Consider the following 17,037-nt stretch of genomic DNA (forward strand, 5'->3'; position numbering starts at 1 on the left):
TTTTTCTTTCTCAAGATCGCTTTGGCTATTCGAGGTTTTTTGTATTTCCATACAAATTGTGAAATTATTTGTTCTAGCTCTGTGAAGAATACTGTTGGTAGCTTGATAGGGATTGCATTGAATCTATAAATTGCTTTGGGTAGTATACTCATTTTCACTATATTGAAACTTTCACAGTTTTGTGTGAAGTCTCTAACACAGAATGCAAAGGTTCTTACTCAAGCATACTAAAAGGTCACCGGTGCTGGCCCCTCAAGTTGGACATGTGTGAAGGAGGAGAGTTAGTCTCTGGCAAGCCCCTGCGTCAGGACACAAGAAACAAGAAGACACACACACAACAATGTCTCTTCAATCTGTCTCTTTTTCCAGTTACCATTGTGAATTTGCTATTAACAACAAAGATGTTTGGCTCCAGAATAAAACAGGTATGTTCTCTACCATTTCCTTTCACATACTTCAGGCCATTTAACAACTACTGGCCAGAGAGAACCCTGATATTCTAGTTTCGCTCTTTTACCGTAAGGATGGGTTTGAGTTCCAGGATGAAGATGAGGAAAAAGGGACTTAATCTCGTTGGCTATTTCTTTGTTTCATAAACACAAATTTGTAACATAAATTACATGCCTAAAGGCCAACCAAGGAAGAACAGCACAGAAAAAAAAAAATATCATAAGTATATTTATATGCTTATGATATTTACTACTACCTATACCAGAAACCACAGGTTGTATGATTTAAGTTATTTGAATAATTTTTAAAATAAAATACTTCTTTTGTAACACCCATGAAATCTTGATTACTTCCAGAACTTGTTTTAAGCTTCAGAGTTTCCAGAAAAACCAACCCAGGCTATCTAACTCTTGATAACATTTTCCTTGGATCAGACAGTCTTATCAGGTCAATAATCGTACTCACCAATGTCTAAAATTCGCTTTTGTAGAGCTCCAATGAAAAGAAACGGTTCATCTTTACAGGACTGAATGAGTGTGCCAACCAATTCAGAGTTTGTTGCTAAGATGCAGGCGTTTTCTTCACTGAGGTTGACCCCTGCCATGGAAGTCACATCATTGATGTCATCTTCATCTCTAATATAAAAAAAAAAAGGAAAGGTTTTTGATGGTGGTGGTGGTATGTGAATGAGTGATTTCAAAGAGCAAGGAAGTGTAGATCTCTCCATATAACTAAAGACATTATCTTACTTAATTTATCCAAGCAAGAGAAGAAGTGAGGCATGGCTATCCCTCTCTGTCTTTAAAATTAATTGGTATCTCTAACCACTAGCACATTTAATATCAGAAAAATGGATCACAGACACCTTTGTCTCCTGGTGCCCATCTCTCCCTCTCGCAGTTTAGTAAATAGGGTGCACTAAGAGGGATTTGGTCCAGTGCTCTGTAACAAACTAGAGGGGTGGGAGCGAGGTTTGCGGCAGGGGCAGGGACAGGATCCCCATGGCCAATTCACGTTGATGTATGGCAGATGTCAAATCAATATTGTGGAAAAATTGTCCTCCAATTAAAATAATTTTTTTCAAAAAAGAGGGATTTGGAAGTTAGTCTAAGTTATCCACAAACTGTCTCCAATGAAAGACAATGAAATAAAAACAGGCTTCTTTTTTTTCATCCAAGATGATTAAAAAACCCTGAAATATCCCCAGTGCCCTCCACTGGTCCACTGAGGAGGAGAAACCCTTCGATCCTGAAAGGTCCATACCCATGAAAAGGCCCTTGAGAAGAATCTCTCTAGACTAGCTATTCTGAAACTACATGGTTAAAACTATCTTTGTTTTTCTGCTTCAGACTTTTGGTGTGCTCCATCTGTACCAATTGAATTCATTAAACCACCTCCTCGAGCAAATGGCTGCAAAGGGCTAATATTTAAGATATAAAATTATACACACATATGTAAAAGACATACATATAAGAACACAAAATATGTTTGTGCTCCTTGCATTGTGCCAGCAAAATTAAATAGTTGCTTTTATCTAACAGAATTGCTACATGGCTATGGTATTAAGATGAGTATATTATGTTTAAGGAGAGAGAAGAGAAAGACCAAAGAAATACTAAAATTCTAATGGCATCCTTAACACTATATGTAATAAGAGGCATGTCACTGACCATAACTCAAGTACCGATGCATAACAATTTACACAAACATGATTCTATAAAAAAGATATTGCTTCCTTCTATTTATTGCATGGGCCAACTGATCTATCATATAGTTTCATATCAATAGATTTGAACCTCCTTGTAGTAATGCATTTGTATACAAAAGAGGGAAATAAACTATACCAGTTAAGTGTTTAAGATATGAAAGCCTCTGGTGTTCAACTTTAAAAAGCAGCATGTTAGGGGTAAGAGAGGGAGAGAGACCCCACTCACATAGGTATAAGTGATTCAAACTAAATGAAAGAAAGTTAAATGCTAGACACAGCAGTTTCAAGTGAAGAGAAAGAAATATGGTTCCACAATCTGAACGGTATATTTAAAAGCCTAACCTATAAACTGTGTCTCGGTATTAGGGAAAAGAAAACTTTTAAAATTAGTATCTCAAATCAACCAAACAAAATATACAATATAAAGAAACTGTGTAAAAGTGGTTGGTCTTCATCTTAACAAATGTCACAGAGGTACTGTCAGAGGTATGGGATGCTGAGAATGGTTCTAAGAACTAATTTACCACCTATGTAAACAAAGAACTATTCCAGAAACATCTGAACACTTAAAGCTTAAATGTAAGTACAAAAGAAACTGTAAACCTAAAGATGGACCAAGATCCGAGTTAAAAAAAAAATATTTTAAAAGGTCTGAGTAAAAAATACTTTTTAAAAATCAAGCATCAAGAAAATGGAAAAACAAGCCATAGACTGGGAGAAAATATTTGCAAAACACATATCTGATTAAGGACTGTTATCCAAAATATATAGAGAACTCTTAGAACACAACAATAAGAATACAAACAGATAGAAAAGTGGGACAAAGACCTAAAAGACAACACACCAAAAAGATGGCAAGCATATGAAAAGATGCTCCACATCCTATGTTATCAAGGAGATGCAAATTAAAACAATGAGATACCACTACACACCTATCAGAATGGCCAAAACCCTGAACGCCAAATGCTGATGCGGGTGTGGAGAAACAGGAACTCTCATTCATTGCTGGTGGGAACGCAAAATGGTACAGCTACCATGAAAGACAGTTTGGCAGTTTATTGCAAAACTAAACATACTCTTACCATGCTGCTGCTACTGCTGCTAAGTCGTTTCAGTCGTATCCGACTCTGTGCGACCCCACAGATGGCAGCCCACCAGGCTCCGCTGTCCCTGGGATTCTCCAGGCAAGAACACTGGAGTGGGTTGCCATTTCCTTCTCCAATGCGTGAAAGTGAAAAGTGAAAGTGAAGTCGCTCAGTTGTGTCCGACTCTTCGTGACCCCATGGACTGCAGCCTACTAGGCTCCTCCATCCATGGGATTTTCCAGGCAAGAGTACTGGAGTGGGTTGCCATTGCCTTCTCCGTACTCTTACCATATGATCCAGCAATTATACTCCTCCATACTAACCCAAAGGAACTGAAAATTCACATCCATACAAAAACCTGTACATGGATGTTTCTAGCAGATTTACTCCTACTTGTCAAAACCTGGAAACAACCAAGATGTCCTTCAGCAGGTGATTGGACAAACCGTAGTAAATCCAGAAGTGGAATATTGTTGAGGACTAAAAAGAAATGGTACCATACCACGAAAAGATGTGGAGGAAACTTAAATACACGTTATTAAGTGAAGAAGCCAAACTGAAAAAGCTACATACTGATGAGTCCAATTATATGACATTTCGGCAAATGCAAATTATGGAGACAATAAGATGACCTGTAGTTGCCAAGGGTTAGCAGAAAGGGATGACTAGGCAGAAAACAGAGGACTTTTTAGGACGGTGAAATATATAGTATCTGTATGACACTATAATGGGGGATATATGTCATCACACGAAAATGTAAAAACCCACAGAACGCACCACACAACAAGAGTGAATTGTAAAGTAAACGATGAACTTTGGTTGATAATGATGTCTCAGTGCAGATTCATCAATCATAACAAATAGACCACTCTGGTGGGGGATGTTGGTAATGATCGAGGCTGTGCATGTATTAGAATTTTCTACAACATATCAATCAATTTTCCTGTGAACCTAAAACTGCACTAAAAAACCATCTATTAAAAAAGAAAAAAGAGGCCAAGTACATTCAATTAAAAACTCTGTTCACTCCTAAACAGAACCTGTTCACTCTGAAATAGAATCCCAACCAGTTACTTAACACCTTTAGGACAAAATTTTCTTCCTCTAAACAATGAATAACTTTGATTAGGGTACTTTCTAACGTCACTCTCAGCCACTTAGAATAAGGGAGCTCTCTTCGGCCAGATACAGAACAAATGCCAAGGTGTATTACGAAATGGGAAAAACTAAACAAAACAAGGTATAGAACAGACTGTACCTTGGGAAAAAAAATACACACTTATATGGGCATAACTTCTATGGGCATATCTCTGGATACACAAGAAATTCATCTCTGGAGGGGGAAATTGGGAAGCATGAGTAGGAAGAAGACATTTTATATCATATCATACTCTTTTTCTACAGGCTTTCCAGGTGACACTAGTGGTAAAGAAACTGCCTGCCAGTGCAGAAGACATTAAGAGATATGGGTTTGATCCCTGGGTCAGAAAGATCCCCTGGAGTAGGACATGGCAACCCATTCCAGTATTCTTGCCTGGAGAATCCCATGGGCAGAGGAGCCTGGAGGGCTACAGTCCACGGGGTCACAAAGAGTTGGACACAACTAAAGTGACTTAGCATGCAATCTTTTCTACCCTTTGAATGTTGTACTATATACATGGATTACTCAATCAAATGGTTAGTGATATTTTAAAAATAATGTTAATAAACAGAGGAAAAAAAAACTGAAGACAGAGAAATATAATGATGTTCAGAACATGGCCTCATCCTTCCCTTAAAAAAACCCCCAGACTTCCTTAAGGTATACAGCACATGGCCTTTACACACTTGCACACAGCATGGCATGGTCACAACGTCAGCTGTGTGCCAGGTCCACCGGCCCTGTACACTGCACCTTGCTTCCATAGGTGAGTGTTCCCACTGAGCCCCTGCTGAAGTCTCACATACAGACTCGAGAGACCAGTACCAGGCCTCCTGTTACTAGCAGTCCCATGCACAGTACTAGAACTGAATGTAATTCGTCAATGAAGAGACTGTCCCACGTCTTTCAGAATCTTCTTGCAGCGCTTCTCTGAAATCAGCAGGGAGCTAACCACCCTATAAGATTTGTTCCTGCCTAGCCATCACTGCCCCTTCTATTTGGCCCCAAGCTGAACACAGCTCCCTCTAGTTCAGCTCTCAGCCGCTATGGTTACAGAGGGCAGCATGAAGAGAGGGAGAGCCTAAGGAGGGAAGAGGAAAGGGTACCATGATCAACAGTACCCGAACCATTTAAAACTTCCTCTAAGAGAGGAGGCAGACTAAAGGAAAGCAAAGACAACACAATGTCATAGCAGCATTGTTGATAAGGCTAAAAAAGATAGGCCAAGGCAGTAATAAAGGCTTTGCTGCTGAGGTATATTTGTGATTCTGGGTTGGTTTAATTTTAGAGGCAAAGAAAGTGAGAATCTCTGAATCATGTCTTCAAGACCTCTGGTCTGATGCAGTATATTTTTTAATGAAGGTGTTATGAAAGATATAAGCCTGTCTTGTTCTAAAAGATATACAAGAAGGGAATTTAACAGTGAAAGGCTTCCAACTCAAGATTCTGTCGGGTCAATAGGCTGCTATGCAAAAGTTAAAGAAGTATTATCCAATCACCTGGCTTGCATTCTGGTTTCTGAAACTGATGTAACTCTTCAGCTTTTAATAAAGTTAACCACTGCTTGTGCCTACCTTTTAAAATCGCTTCTGCCCTCTTAACATTTATAATAGCATCAGACTAATTCTTCTCTAGTAGAAAAAAATCACATTACTTTCTTGTTACAAAACATTTCATGATCCCATGAACTCAACCTGATATTCAAGGCCTTCCAGGTAATGACCTTAACTTAGCACACTCTTCCCTCCCATTTCTCACCATCAAATAGCTCCTACTGACCCTGGACTTTCTCAGGCTTTTCTCCCTTTCTTGTTCTAGTCTTCAGCTCCTTTTGCTTATTACGTTTCAGCTGTCAATGCCCCATCCATATTCCAGATCGACTTCAATTGCCTACTTTGGAAACGTTAGTTTGTTTTCATACTTTTAAAGTGTCTGTCCAATTGCTACAACTTTTGAACTTCTGAGGGTACATTTCTTTTCATTTTAAGATCAAGTTCTTCCTTTACATTACTAATCCCTGGTAGAATAAGGTTACCTTCAATATTCTTGTTTCATCACCTTTGAGCATAATCTCTGCATTACCTACTACAGCCAGTATATAAACTCACACAACATCCTGCTTACTCTCCTTTTATGCTTTTTTAAAGGTATTTTTCCCCATGGGAAATCATCTTTCTTCTTTTTAAGAAATATAGCATAGGATATTGCAGTATTTCTCAAACTTTAGTGATTTTAGGAACTACTTCAGAGTATATTCCTTACCAGTTCATTCTGAATGTAAGCACAAAGATAATTTTTCCTAAATAGCATTTTACTGTAATAAAATTTGGCTAATAATTTTGAAAGCTTTCACAATCACATCTCTAAGTCTTCATTCATGTAAGTTCGCTGTGAGGAATATTTAAGAACCTAATGTCTAATAAGATTTAGCATAAAGGCAATTCCTCCAAGACTTTTTTGTTGACTTTAACCCTAGATTTAATCTGCACAGCTCAGAAGGGTGCTTCTTCTGTCTCCTGTCCTTCCAAGATTTTATCACCACAGACAGTTTTCTAAGTTCTTCCTTGGAATGATTAACCATCTGTTATTATGTATAAATACATAATAAAATAATTAATTACATATGAATCAAGACAGAGCACATGTTTAATCTACACTAGAGAATCTGATTCCTGCAATAAGAAGAAAATGAGACATTAAAGTTGATGGAGTGATATCTGTACAAACAGTATGTAACCTTGTCCTATGTTATTTTCTAAGTGTCTTTTAAGGCAAATTAAAAAAAAAAACACTTAACCTCTAGCTATAATGCCTCCTAAGTTATACATGTATACATAAATATCCACATATATATAATATGCATCCACAAATATTTTATTATCTCTCTAAAATATAAGGATTCTAAAGAAAAACTTTAATCATAAGACAGTATCACCTCTTCAAAAAAAATCGACAATAACTTCTTATGATCATCAAATTTCCAGTTTCCAGTTTAAATAAAGTTAACAACACAAACATGCAGAGGTACTGTAATATTTGTCACTTCTGCTTCTGAAATATAAAGAATAAAACACGAATCTCTGGCACCCTCTGGTGTTTAAACACTATATAGCTCCCCTTATTTATCCCAGATGTACCAACAAGCACAACAGAAAATATGATTTACTCAGGGAAAAAGTCACAAAAATGTTATTTTCACTTAAACAAGTAGTTTTGAAAATACAGGCGGTTATCACTCTGCTATTAACCTCATCCAGTTAACTCAAGACAAGATCAAATACCATACACTATAACCTCCTCTTACCTAAATAGAGTCTCTTACCTAAATAGTCTCTTGCCTAAACAGTAAATGAAGTGAAATTAATACTAAGTATCTGAGAAAGCAAACTTAATAAAAAGACATCACTATAAAAAGATAAGCATAAAGTCACATATGAACCAAATAACTAGAACATACTATACAAAAATGAAAAGTGCATATTAGAGCTAAAATAAAACTTATTTTAAAATAGATTATATCTAAGATTATAGATATGCCTGTTCTTTTTTGAAATTCATTATTTCAACAAATTTTTGAACGCTTATTATGAACAAGGCACTGTTCTACACATTAAGCACACAATGGTAAAGTTACAACGAACTCTCAGAGAGACTGGGGAGTATAAAGAAGGGTAAACAAATAGAGTAACTTTAGATAAGTGCTTCAAGACAGCAGATGTGACTGAAAAAGCTACTTTACAGGGTTGGCCAAACAAAGACTCTTTAGTCAGATAACTTTTAAACTGAAATATTAATAATAAGTGCTATAAACAGAAACTTTTAAACTGGATTGGTCCATATGAAGATGGGGAAAGAAAATGCAGGAAATAACCACATCTAAACACTGTACAGTGGGGCCTGACTAGTGTGTATGAGGAGCCGAAAGGAAGGGAGAAAACTCCCGGGTCCCTAACACCAAGAGAATGCCATGCCTGTAACGCTCTGCCTACTTCCAGTTTTCCTAAATGTGGGAAAGAATCTTATCTTGCTTATGCCACTATTCTTCAGTTTTCTGTCAGCTACAACCTTATTGAACTCTAACAAATAGAACTATGGTTCAAAGTAATCTCAACAAAAAATTTTAAAAGAACTGCCCTGCTGATTTTGAAATTTATGTGTAAAAGAAGAACAAGTCAAGACATTTTTGATAAGAAAGGAATAGAGAATTTATCCAGATATAAAAATAATGAAGATAACTGAAAATGCAAAAATATTAATACAGAAATGAAACAAAAACAACAATAAAATGAAATTCTACAAATATACCCTTGAACAACTGGGGATTTACTGAAAGGTAAAGGAGCATTTGAAATCAGAAAAGTAAAGATGATGAAATCTTCAGTAACTTGTTGACGTAAGCAACCCAGCCAGGAAAAGGTTATTTCTGCTTCAGCTATTTATACAGTTAGAATCAAGCACTACTGATGATTTTGTAAAGGTCTACTGCATATAAGGGGTGTGTATAGACATTTTGGAAGAAAATACAGAAGCTCCTCATTATGAGCTCAGGATAGGAAAAGATTTCTTAGAATAATGCAAAATTCAAAAGTTATAAAGGAGGAGACTGATAAAGCAAGTTTTCTGATTTAATATCTGCGAATGGTGACACTTTTCCATCAGGCATTAAGTGGACTAGATGTACCCATGAGAAATTACTGGCATTCTAATTTAGACAAGTTTAAGAGTTTTTTATTCCAATGTTGGCCACACAGAAGTTGTCAAAAAGTATCAGTAAAAATAAGCACTGAACACACTCTAAAGGTAGAACTGCCTCAAGGGCAAATGCCTGAGGCTGACACTAGTTTTCTGGCCTCTGTTAGAGTGGAGAAAATAAGTCAGGTTCACCAGAGCACGTGCTAGTTCAGTTCAGTTCAGTTGCTCAGTTGTGTCTGACTCTTTGCGACCCCATGAATCGAAGCACACCAGGCCTCCCTGTCCATCACCAACTCCTGGAGTTCACCCAAACTCATGTCCATTGAGTCGGTGATGCCATCCAGCCATCTCATCCTCTGTCGTCCCCTTCTCCTCCTGCCCCCAATCCCTCCCAGCATCAGAGTCTTTTCCAATGAGTCAACTCTTCCCATGAGGTGGCCAAAGTACTGGAGTTCAGCTTCTGCATCAGTCTTTCCAAAGAACACCCAGGACTGATCTCCTTTAGAATGGACTGGTTAGATCTCCTTGCAGTCCAAGGGACTCTCAAGAGTCTTCTCCAACACCACAGTTCAAAAGCATCAATTCTTCGGCGCTCAGCTTTCTTCACAGTCCAACTCTCACATCCATACATGACCACTGGAAAAACCGTAGCCTTGACTAGACGGACCTTTGTTGGCAAAATAATGTCTCTGCTTTTGAATATGCTATCTAGGTTGGTCATAACTTTCCTCCAAGGAGTAAGCGTCTTTCAATTTCATGGCTGCAATCACCATCTGGAGTGATTTTGGAGCCCAACAAAATAAAGTTTGCCACTGTTTCCACTGTTTTCCATCTATTTCCCATGAAGTGATGGGACCAGATGCCATGATCTTAGTTTTCTGAATGTTGAGTCTTTTTCACTCTCCTCTTTCACTTTTATCAAGAGGCTTTTGAGTTCCTCTTCACTTTCTGCCATAAGGGTGGTGTCATCTGCATATCTGAGGTGACTGATATTTCTCCTGGTAATCTTGATTCCAGCTTGTGCTTCTTCCAGTCCAGCGTTTCTCATGATGTACTCTGCATATAAGTTAAATAAGCAGGCTGACAATATACAGCCTTGACATACTCCTTTTCCTATTTGCAACCAGTCTGTTGTTCCATGTCCAGTTCTAACTGTTGCTTCCTGACATGCATACAGATTTCTCAAGAGGCAGGTCAGGTGGTCTGGTATTTCCACCTCTTTCAGAATTTTCCACAGTTTATTGTGATCCACACAGTCAAAGGCTTTGGCATAGTCAATAAAGCAGAAATAGATGTTTTTCTGGAACTCTCTTGCTTTTTCCATGATCCAGCAGATGTTGACAATTTGATCTCTGGTTCCTCTGCTTTTTCTAAAACCAGCTTCTTGAACATCAGGAAGTTCACGGTTCACGTATTGCTGAAGCCTGGCTTGGAGAATTTTGAGCATTACTTTACTAGCATGTGAGATGAGTGCAATTGTGCGGTAGTTTGAGCATTCTTTGGCATTGCCTTTCTTTGGGATTGGAATGAAAACTGACCTTTTCCAGTCCTGTGGCCACTGCTGAGTTTTCCAAATTTGCTGGCATATTGAGTGCAGCACTTTCCCAGCATCATCTTTCAGGATTTGAAATAGCTCAACTGGAACTCCATCACCTCTACTAGCTTTGTTCGTAGTGATGCTTTCTAAGGCCCACTTGACTTCACATTCTAGGATGTCTGGCTCTAGGTCAGTGATCACACCATCATGATTATCTGGGTTGTGAAGATCTTTTTGTACAGTTCTTCTGTGTATTCTTGCCATCTCTTCTTAATATCTTCTGCTTCTGTTAGGTCCATACCATTTCTGTCCTTTATCGAGCCCATCTTTGCATGAAATATTCCCTTGGTATCTCTAATTTTCTTGAAGAGATCTCTAGTCTTTCCCATTCTGTTTTTTCCTCTATTTCTTTGCATTGATCGCTGAAGAAGGCTTTCTTATCTCTCCATGCTATTCTTTGGAACTCTGCATTCAGATGCTTTTATCTTTCCTTTTCTCCTTTGCTTTTCACTTTTCTTCTTTTCACAGCTATTTGTAAGGCCTCCCCAGACAGCCATTTTGCTTTTTTGCATTTCTTTCCCATGGGGATGGTCTTGATCCCTATCTCCTGTACGATGTCACAAACCTCTGTCCATAGTTCATCAGGCACTCTATCTAGTCCCTTAAATCTATTTCTCACTTCTACTGTATAATCATAAGGAATTTGATTTAGGTCATACCTGAATGGTCTAGTGGTTTTCCCTACTTTCTTCCATTTAAGTCTGAATTTGGCAATAAGGAGTTCATGGTCTGAGCCACAGTCAGCTCTCGGTCTTGTTTTTGCTAATGTAGTGCCAAATCCTCCCTGGTTCCTATGAGACACAGTTACAGATCTTTTCTGGAGTAAAGCAAACTCAGCTGGCTGTCAGGTTTAACCTGATTTACCCATCCACTGAGCAAGGATGCAGAACAACTGGAATAAATTCTCATACTTTGTGGTAGGACTGTAGATGGTACAACCACATAGGAAAACAAATTGGCAGCTTCTTATAAAGTTAAACATAAACCTACTAAATGATTCAGCAACTCTGCTCATATATTTACACAAGGGAAAACTTATGTCCATACAAAGACTTGGATACAGATGTTTCTAACAGCTTTACTCACAATAGCCAAAAACACGAAACAACTTGAATACCCACAAATGGCTAAAGAGATAAACAATTCAGTGCAAACAACCACAGTGCACCATACAGTGGAATGCTACTCAGCAATGAAAGGCAACAAATGACTAATGCACGCAACAACACTGGGTGTGTATCAGACACATTATGCTGAGCAAAGGAAACCAAGCGAAGAATACACATTATACTATTCTACTTATTTAAAACCCTAGGAAAGAAAAATCAACAATGATAAGAAGCCAGTCAGTGGTTGCCTAAGGTATAATAAGGGGACTGTCTGGGAAGTATCACAAAGGAGGCTTTCAGGGTGTTGAAAATATTCTATGTATCTTGACTTGAGGTACTTGGTACATGAATTTAGTCTTTTGTCAAAACTCACTGCATTGGAAGATAATGACGTCTGTTTAGGTCACCATCTTTCAGCATTTACTTCCCCCAAGCAATACAGAACAACAAACACCACAGCCTCAGCACAACGTGAAGACAAAGAATATCCAAACTTCAAAACAAGAATAAATGAAAAAGCAAAACAACAATTTCCAGTGCACACTTTCTTGTCCAGTGGCGACTGATTCCTCAACTCACTCACCCTATCTCAAAAGGTTTTGGACAAAAGCAGACTGAATAAAAATTGCAGGAGAGAGACCAGAGAACTAGTCGCAGAATAAAGGATGAAATATACCACTGGCAGGAAGACTAAGTACATCCCAAGTCAAAAAATACTAAAGAGGTATCCTGGTAGATCAAAGCATGGACCACATTCAACTAATTTCATCCAAACAAGAGATGACTGAGAAAACTCCAGAGAACAGACTGAAGGTGAGCATTTTAATATAAAAGTAGAACTACAACTAAAGTATTGGTGGGGATGAGGAAGGGGGATTAATGTACAGATACTTACATACTGTGACAAATAATGCAACTAAAAATGGGAGCATATAAAGAAGAAAACAGAATATCCACACACATATTTTTAAGTAAGCAACTGGTGAATTTTTAAAGTATCGATCCAAGAAGGACAAACATAAAACTGTAAAACTTTGAGAACAAAGAACAGGAGAAAATTTCTATAACCTTTGGTTATACAAGCATTTCTTATATAAAACATGAGAAGCATAATCTGCAAGAGAAAAAATTAATGAACTGGGCTTCAGGAAAATTAAAACTTTTGCTCTGTGAAGGATACTGGTAAGAGAATGACTTGGATCTTGAATATATATAAAGAACTCTAAAAACACAATCACAGAAAAACAAACAACTCCAAAGAAAAATGGGCAAAAGATCACTTCACCAAAGAAGGTAGTGTTAAGGATAGCAAATAAGCACAAGAACAGATGTTCAACATCTTAAGTCTTTAGGAAAATATAAATTAAAATGACAGTGACAATAACCACTGTATACTTAGAATGGTAAAAGTCAAAAGAATTGGCAATAACAAGTACTAAAATTGGAGTGGAACTCTCCTCATTGCTGGTGGAAATGAAAAATGGTACAGTCCCTCTGATAAACAATTTGATAGTTTCTTAAATAGTAAAACACATACTTACCTAGTGACCCCACAATACTACTCTTAGATGTTAACTACAGAGAAATGAAACCTATGTTCATATAAAAATCTGTATGGAAATGTTTACAGCAACTTTACAGAATCATTTAAAAACTGGGAACAACTCAATGTCCATCAACAGGAAAACAAATAACCAAATTTACATTCAGGTAATGAGTACTGTTCACCAGAACAAAAGAGCAATCTTCTAATAATCAAAATGATGTAGATGAATCTCAAACACATGTTGAGTGAAAAAATCAAATGCAAAAGAGTAGATAATGTAATTTTCCATTTATGTAAGGTTCAAGAATGGACAAAAATGATCTTTGGTGATGGACATAAGAATAGTGGCTGCCAGAGGCAAGAGTTGGAAGTAACTGATTTGAAAGGAGCATAAAGATGATGGATATGTTTAGCATCTTGGTCTGAATTAAGATTAAACAGGTATACGTTTGTCAGAATTCCTTGAGCTCTACACTTAAGATCTATGCACTTCACTACTTATAAATTATATTCAAAAGCACTGTTAGCTTTTTCAAAAGGCATCATTAAATTTATTTTACGTAAGTATTATTTTGTCATCTCTTTTATGTTTTTAAAAAGAATATTAATTTCTTAAATCAGGCAAAATTTTGATCATTTAATTTCTTTACCTGAAGGATATTGTTCCATTCTCTTTTATTTTGTTTTTCTGAACAGATGATTGAAGTGACAGAATTTTATTTCCTGGAAGGGTAACTTGCTTTAGAATGGAAGCTATAAAAACAAAAGAAGAAAGAAAAAGTAAAATGAAAAAAAAGCAATCATACCACATTAGGAAAAAATTCAGGACAATAGCTATTTTCAGTGCATATAGAATAATCAAAGAAAATTTCAAAGCTTTCTAGATTTAAATTCAAACATTACAATTAATTTATTCCCTGCAAAAGAAATCACAAAATCAAGACCTCTCCATTTCTTTTTATATGTTCCCCAAATTGTGTAGAGAATTACCAGCATTACAAAAATATTATGAAGAAAAGCTGTTACTATGAAGAAAAGAAACATGTTAATACTATATCTTTTGTATTGGTAGATTTTAAAAATACATAAAGACTTATAATTTGTAAGACTGACTTCCAAATGTAGAGAAAAACGTACATTTTAATAAAAGAAATAAGGCAATAGCAAAATTTATAAGTTAAAAAAAGTACTGTATTTACTAGTAGATTGTTTTATCTAGTTACAAAATACCATGAATGGTGTTGATTTAATCTAAAACAACATACATCCCTAAAAAGTGGCTATGTACAAAGAATACAATAAAGCTATTTTCCATAGGTCTCAACTTAAAAGAAATCTCTCTTCTCTGAATATAATGGTGAAAAAAAAAAAGCAAAGAAACCTGTCATGTTCCAAACCCAACATGACGAGGCAGAGATTAGTTATTATCTACCTTGAGAAAACTGACTGGTAGGTATTGCAGTGCTCACTGTCACCTTCTTCTGTCCAGGTTTCTGGATGGTCAGTGCTGGGGAATGGGTAAGAGTGGTCACTTGTTTTGCAAGGCCTCCTGAAGGCTGCTGGACTACCTGAAACAATGAGAACTATGAATACAGTCCTCCAACTAGACCTGCTTTAGAAAAGAACAAACTTTCAACTGTAACAAGAGAACAAATGACTGTCCTCACTTAACCATACATACCTTTACCTTAGCATCAGAAGAAAGCCTAAAGTTTAAATTTGTATGCAGTAAATTTATTTAGCTCAAAACTGAAAACCATGACCATCTCACACTGTAATTTTCAGAGTGGAATTCAAACTTATACACAGCTCAATTTAAATCTCCAAATAGATCTTATTTTCATCCTTTTAACTTACCATGGAAAATTTCAAAGATATACAAAAGCAGAGGGAACAACAACAACAACAAAAATGAAAACACCTATACATTGTTACCATTATTATAGCTTCAGCAATGATTAATTCTTGACCAATTTTATTTCATCTCTATCCCTACCCACTTCTCCCACTCTCAATTATTTTAAAGCAAATCTCAGGTATATCTTTTAACCCATAAATATTTCAAAATATACCTCTAAAAGATAATGACTTTCAATCAGTTGTTTTTTAAAAGTATCTGAAAGACAGCAATGCTAAAGGCATTCTCCAAGATAATCAAGAAATCCACAGGGTGAGGGTTGGGGATAAAAGAAGAGAAATTAAAATAATAACAGAGCCTTATTTTTAGCTTCAAAGAAGGAAAAAACACAGTTCTTTCACTTCAAAGAAAAACACAGTCACTATATATTTGAGCCAGCTATTGATAGTGAACTATTTTTAAGTCCTCAAACTCATATATGGCTAATATAAATGATCTAGTTTCATAACAATTCTGGAGGTATTTACTTTATTCTATACGCTGGGCTTAACTGCTCAGTTGTGTCCGACTCTTGCAACCCCATGGAATGCAGCCCATCAGGCTCTTCTATCTGTGGGGATTCTCCAGGCAAGAATACTGGAGTGGGTTGCCACGCCCTCCTCCAGGGGATCTTCCCAACATGGGGATTGAACCCAGGTCTCCTGCATAGAAGGCGGATTCTTTACCGTCTGAGTCACCAGAGAAGCCCATAATTTATTCTACATTCTTTTACAAATAAAATTAAATCTAGTGCATATTACTAAACAAGAGTAACTTACAAGAAATCCAAAATGTCCCAGTAAATAATCATATAGGAACTAATGCCCCTAGAGGAGAAATACAAGTTGGAATAATTCAATTGCCATGATTCTATGAGAACTGACTCTTGAAAGAAAGAAAAACCCTTGAAAATAAAGATGTATTTCAGTTGAGATCATACTTCTATATCCTCAAGTTCTAGGAATCAGATTTAAATTCTACAAAGTAATATACATTCAGAGTCTCATGCATTCAGATGAAAACTCAAAACACACACTCCTAACAACTCTGACTTATCTCCCTATTGTTTATTCCCTTCCCTACTATCTTTTATTTGGTATTCTTTTCATGTTTTGATTATGAAAGTGAAGTGAAGTTGCTCAGTCGTGTCTGACTCTTTGCAACCCCACTGTCAGTAGCCTACCAGGCTCTGCCGTCCATGGGATTTTCCAGGCAAGAATACTGGAGTGGGCTGCCATTTCCTTCTCCAGGGGATTGTCCCAACCCAGAGATCGAACCCGGGTCTCTTGCATTGCAGACAAAGAAAGGTAGTAATAAAATGTTATTAGAAATTTGAGTTAGTCTTCAAACTACTTTTGATACTTTCTCTCTCTCTCTCTCTCTATATATATATATATATATAATGATAATTACAGCATAGAGGCTGGCCCCTAAGGTGAATGGAGGTTCCAGGCCTCTAGGGGACCAGCCAGGAGGCACGGGGTAGGAAAGCCAAAGGAACCCAGCATCAGCATGTGACCGTGGCACAGAATAAGTGGGGAGGTGAACCTTCACATGGGCTCCAAGACCAGGGCTGTGCATGGCCCAATCTAGGCCCAATCCAGTGCAAGTTCATGTATATGGCAGGAGGCAAATGCGCTGACTGATTTAACAATCCTGGATCCCCATCGTTCCTTGTACTAATGACTGTAACACCTGGGAGCATATGCGCAGCATATTCCTGCACACTTGCTGAACAAAATAAAATACGAGTGAGAAAATATAAAACAATTAAACAGTGTTCTTTCAAAGAAAGTACAGTTTTAGACTCTA

The 17,037-nt window shown here is 37.1% G+C and overlaps 1 protein-coding gene across 1 annotated transcript in view; it reads right to left on the reverse strand.

Annotated features, from left to right (window-relative positions):
• The window catches only part of TAF4B (TATA-box binding protein associated factor 4b), a 112,048-nt gene that overhangs the window by 55,236 nt on the left and 39,775 nt on the right, over positions 1 to 17,037 (reverse strand). Inside the window, exons 8-10 of the mRNA XM_061399705.1 lie at positions 14,761 to 14,896; positions 13,979 to 14,081; positions 916 to 1,085 (exon numbers count right to left, since the gene is read on the reverse strand). Coding sequence (XP_061255689.1) covers positions 916 to 1,085; positions 13,979 to 14,081; positions 14,761 to 14,896 — 409 coding nt within the window. The remainder of the gene's footprint in view (positions 1 to 915; positions 1,086 to 13,978; positions 14,082 to 14,760; positions 14,897 to 17,037) is intronic.

This window comes from Bos javanicus, chromosome 24, assembly GCF_032452875.1.
Source record: "Bos javanicus breed banteng chromosome 24, ARS-OSU_banteng_1.0, whole genome shotgun sequence".
Lineage (NCBI taxonomy): Eukaryota > Metazoa > Chordata > Mammalia > Artiodactyla > Bovidae > Bos > Bos javanicus.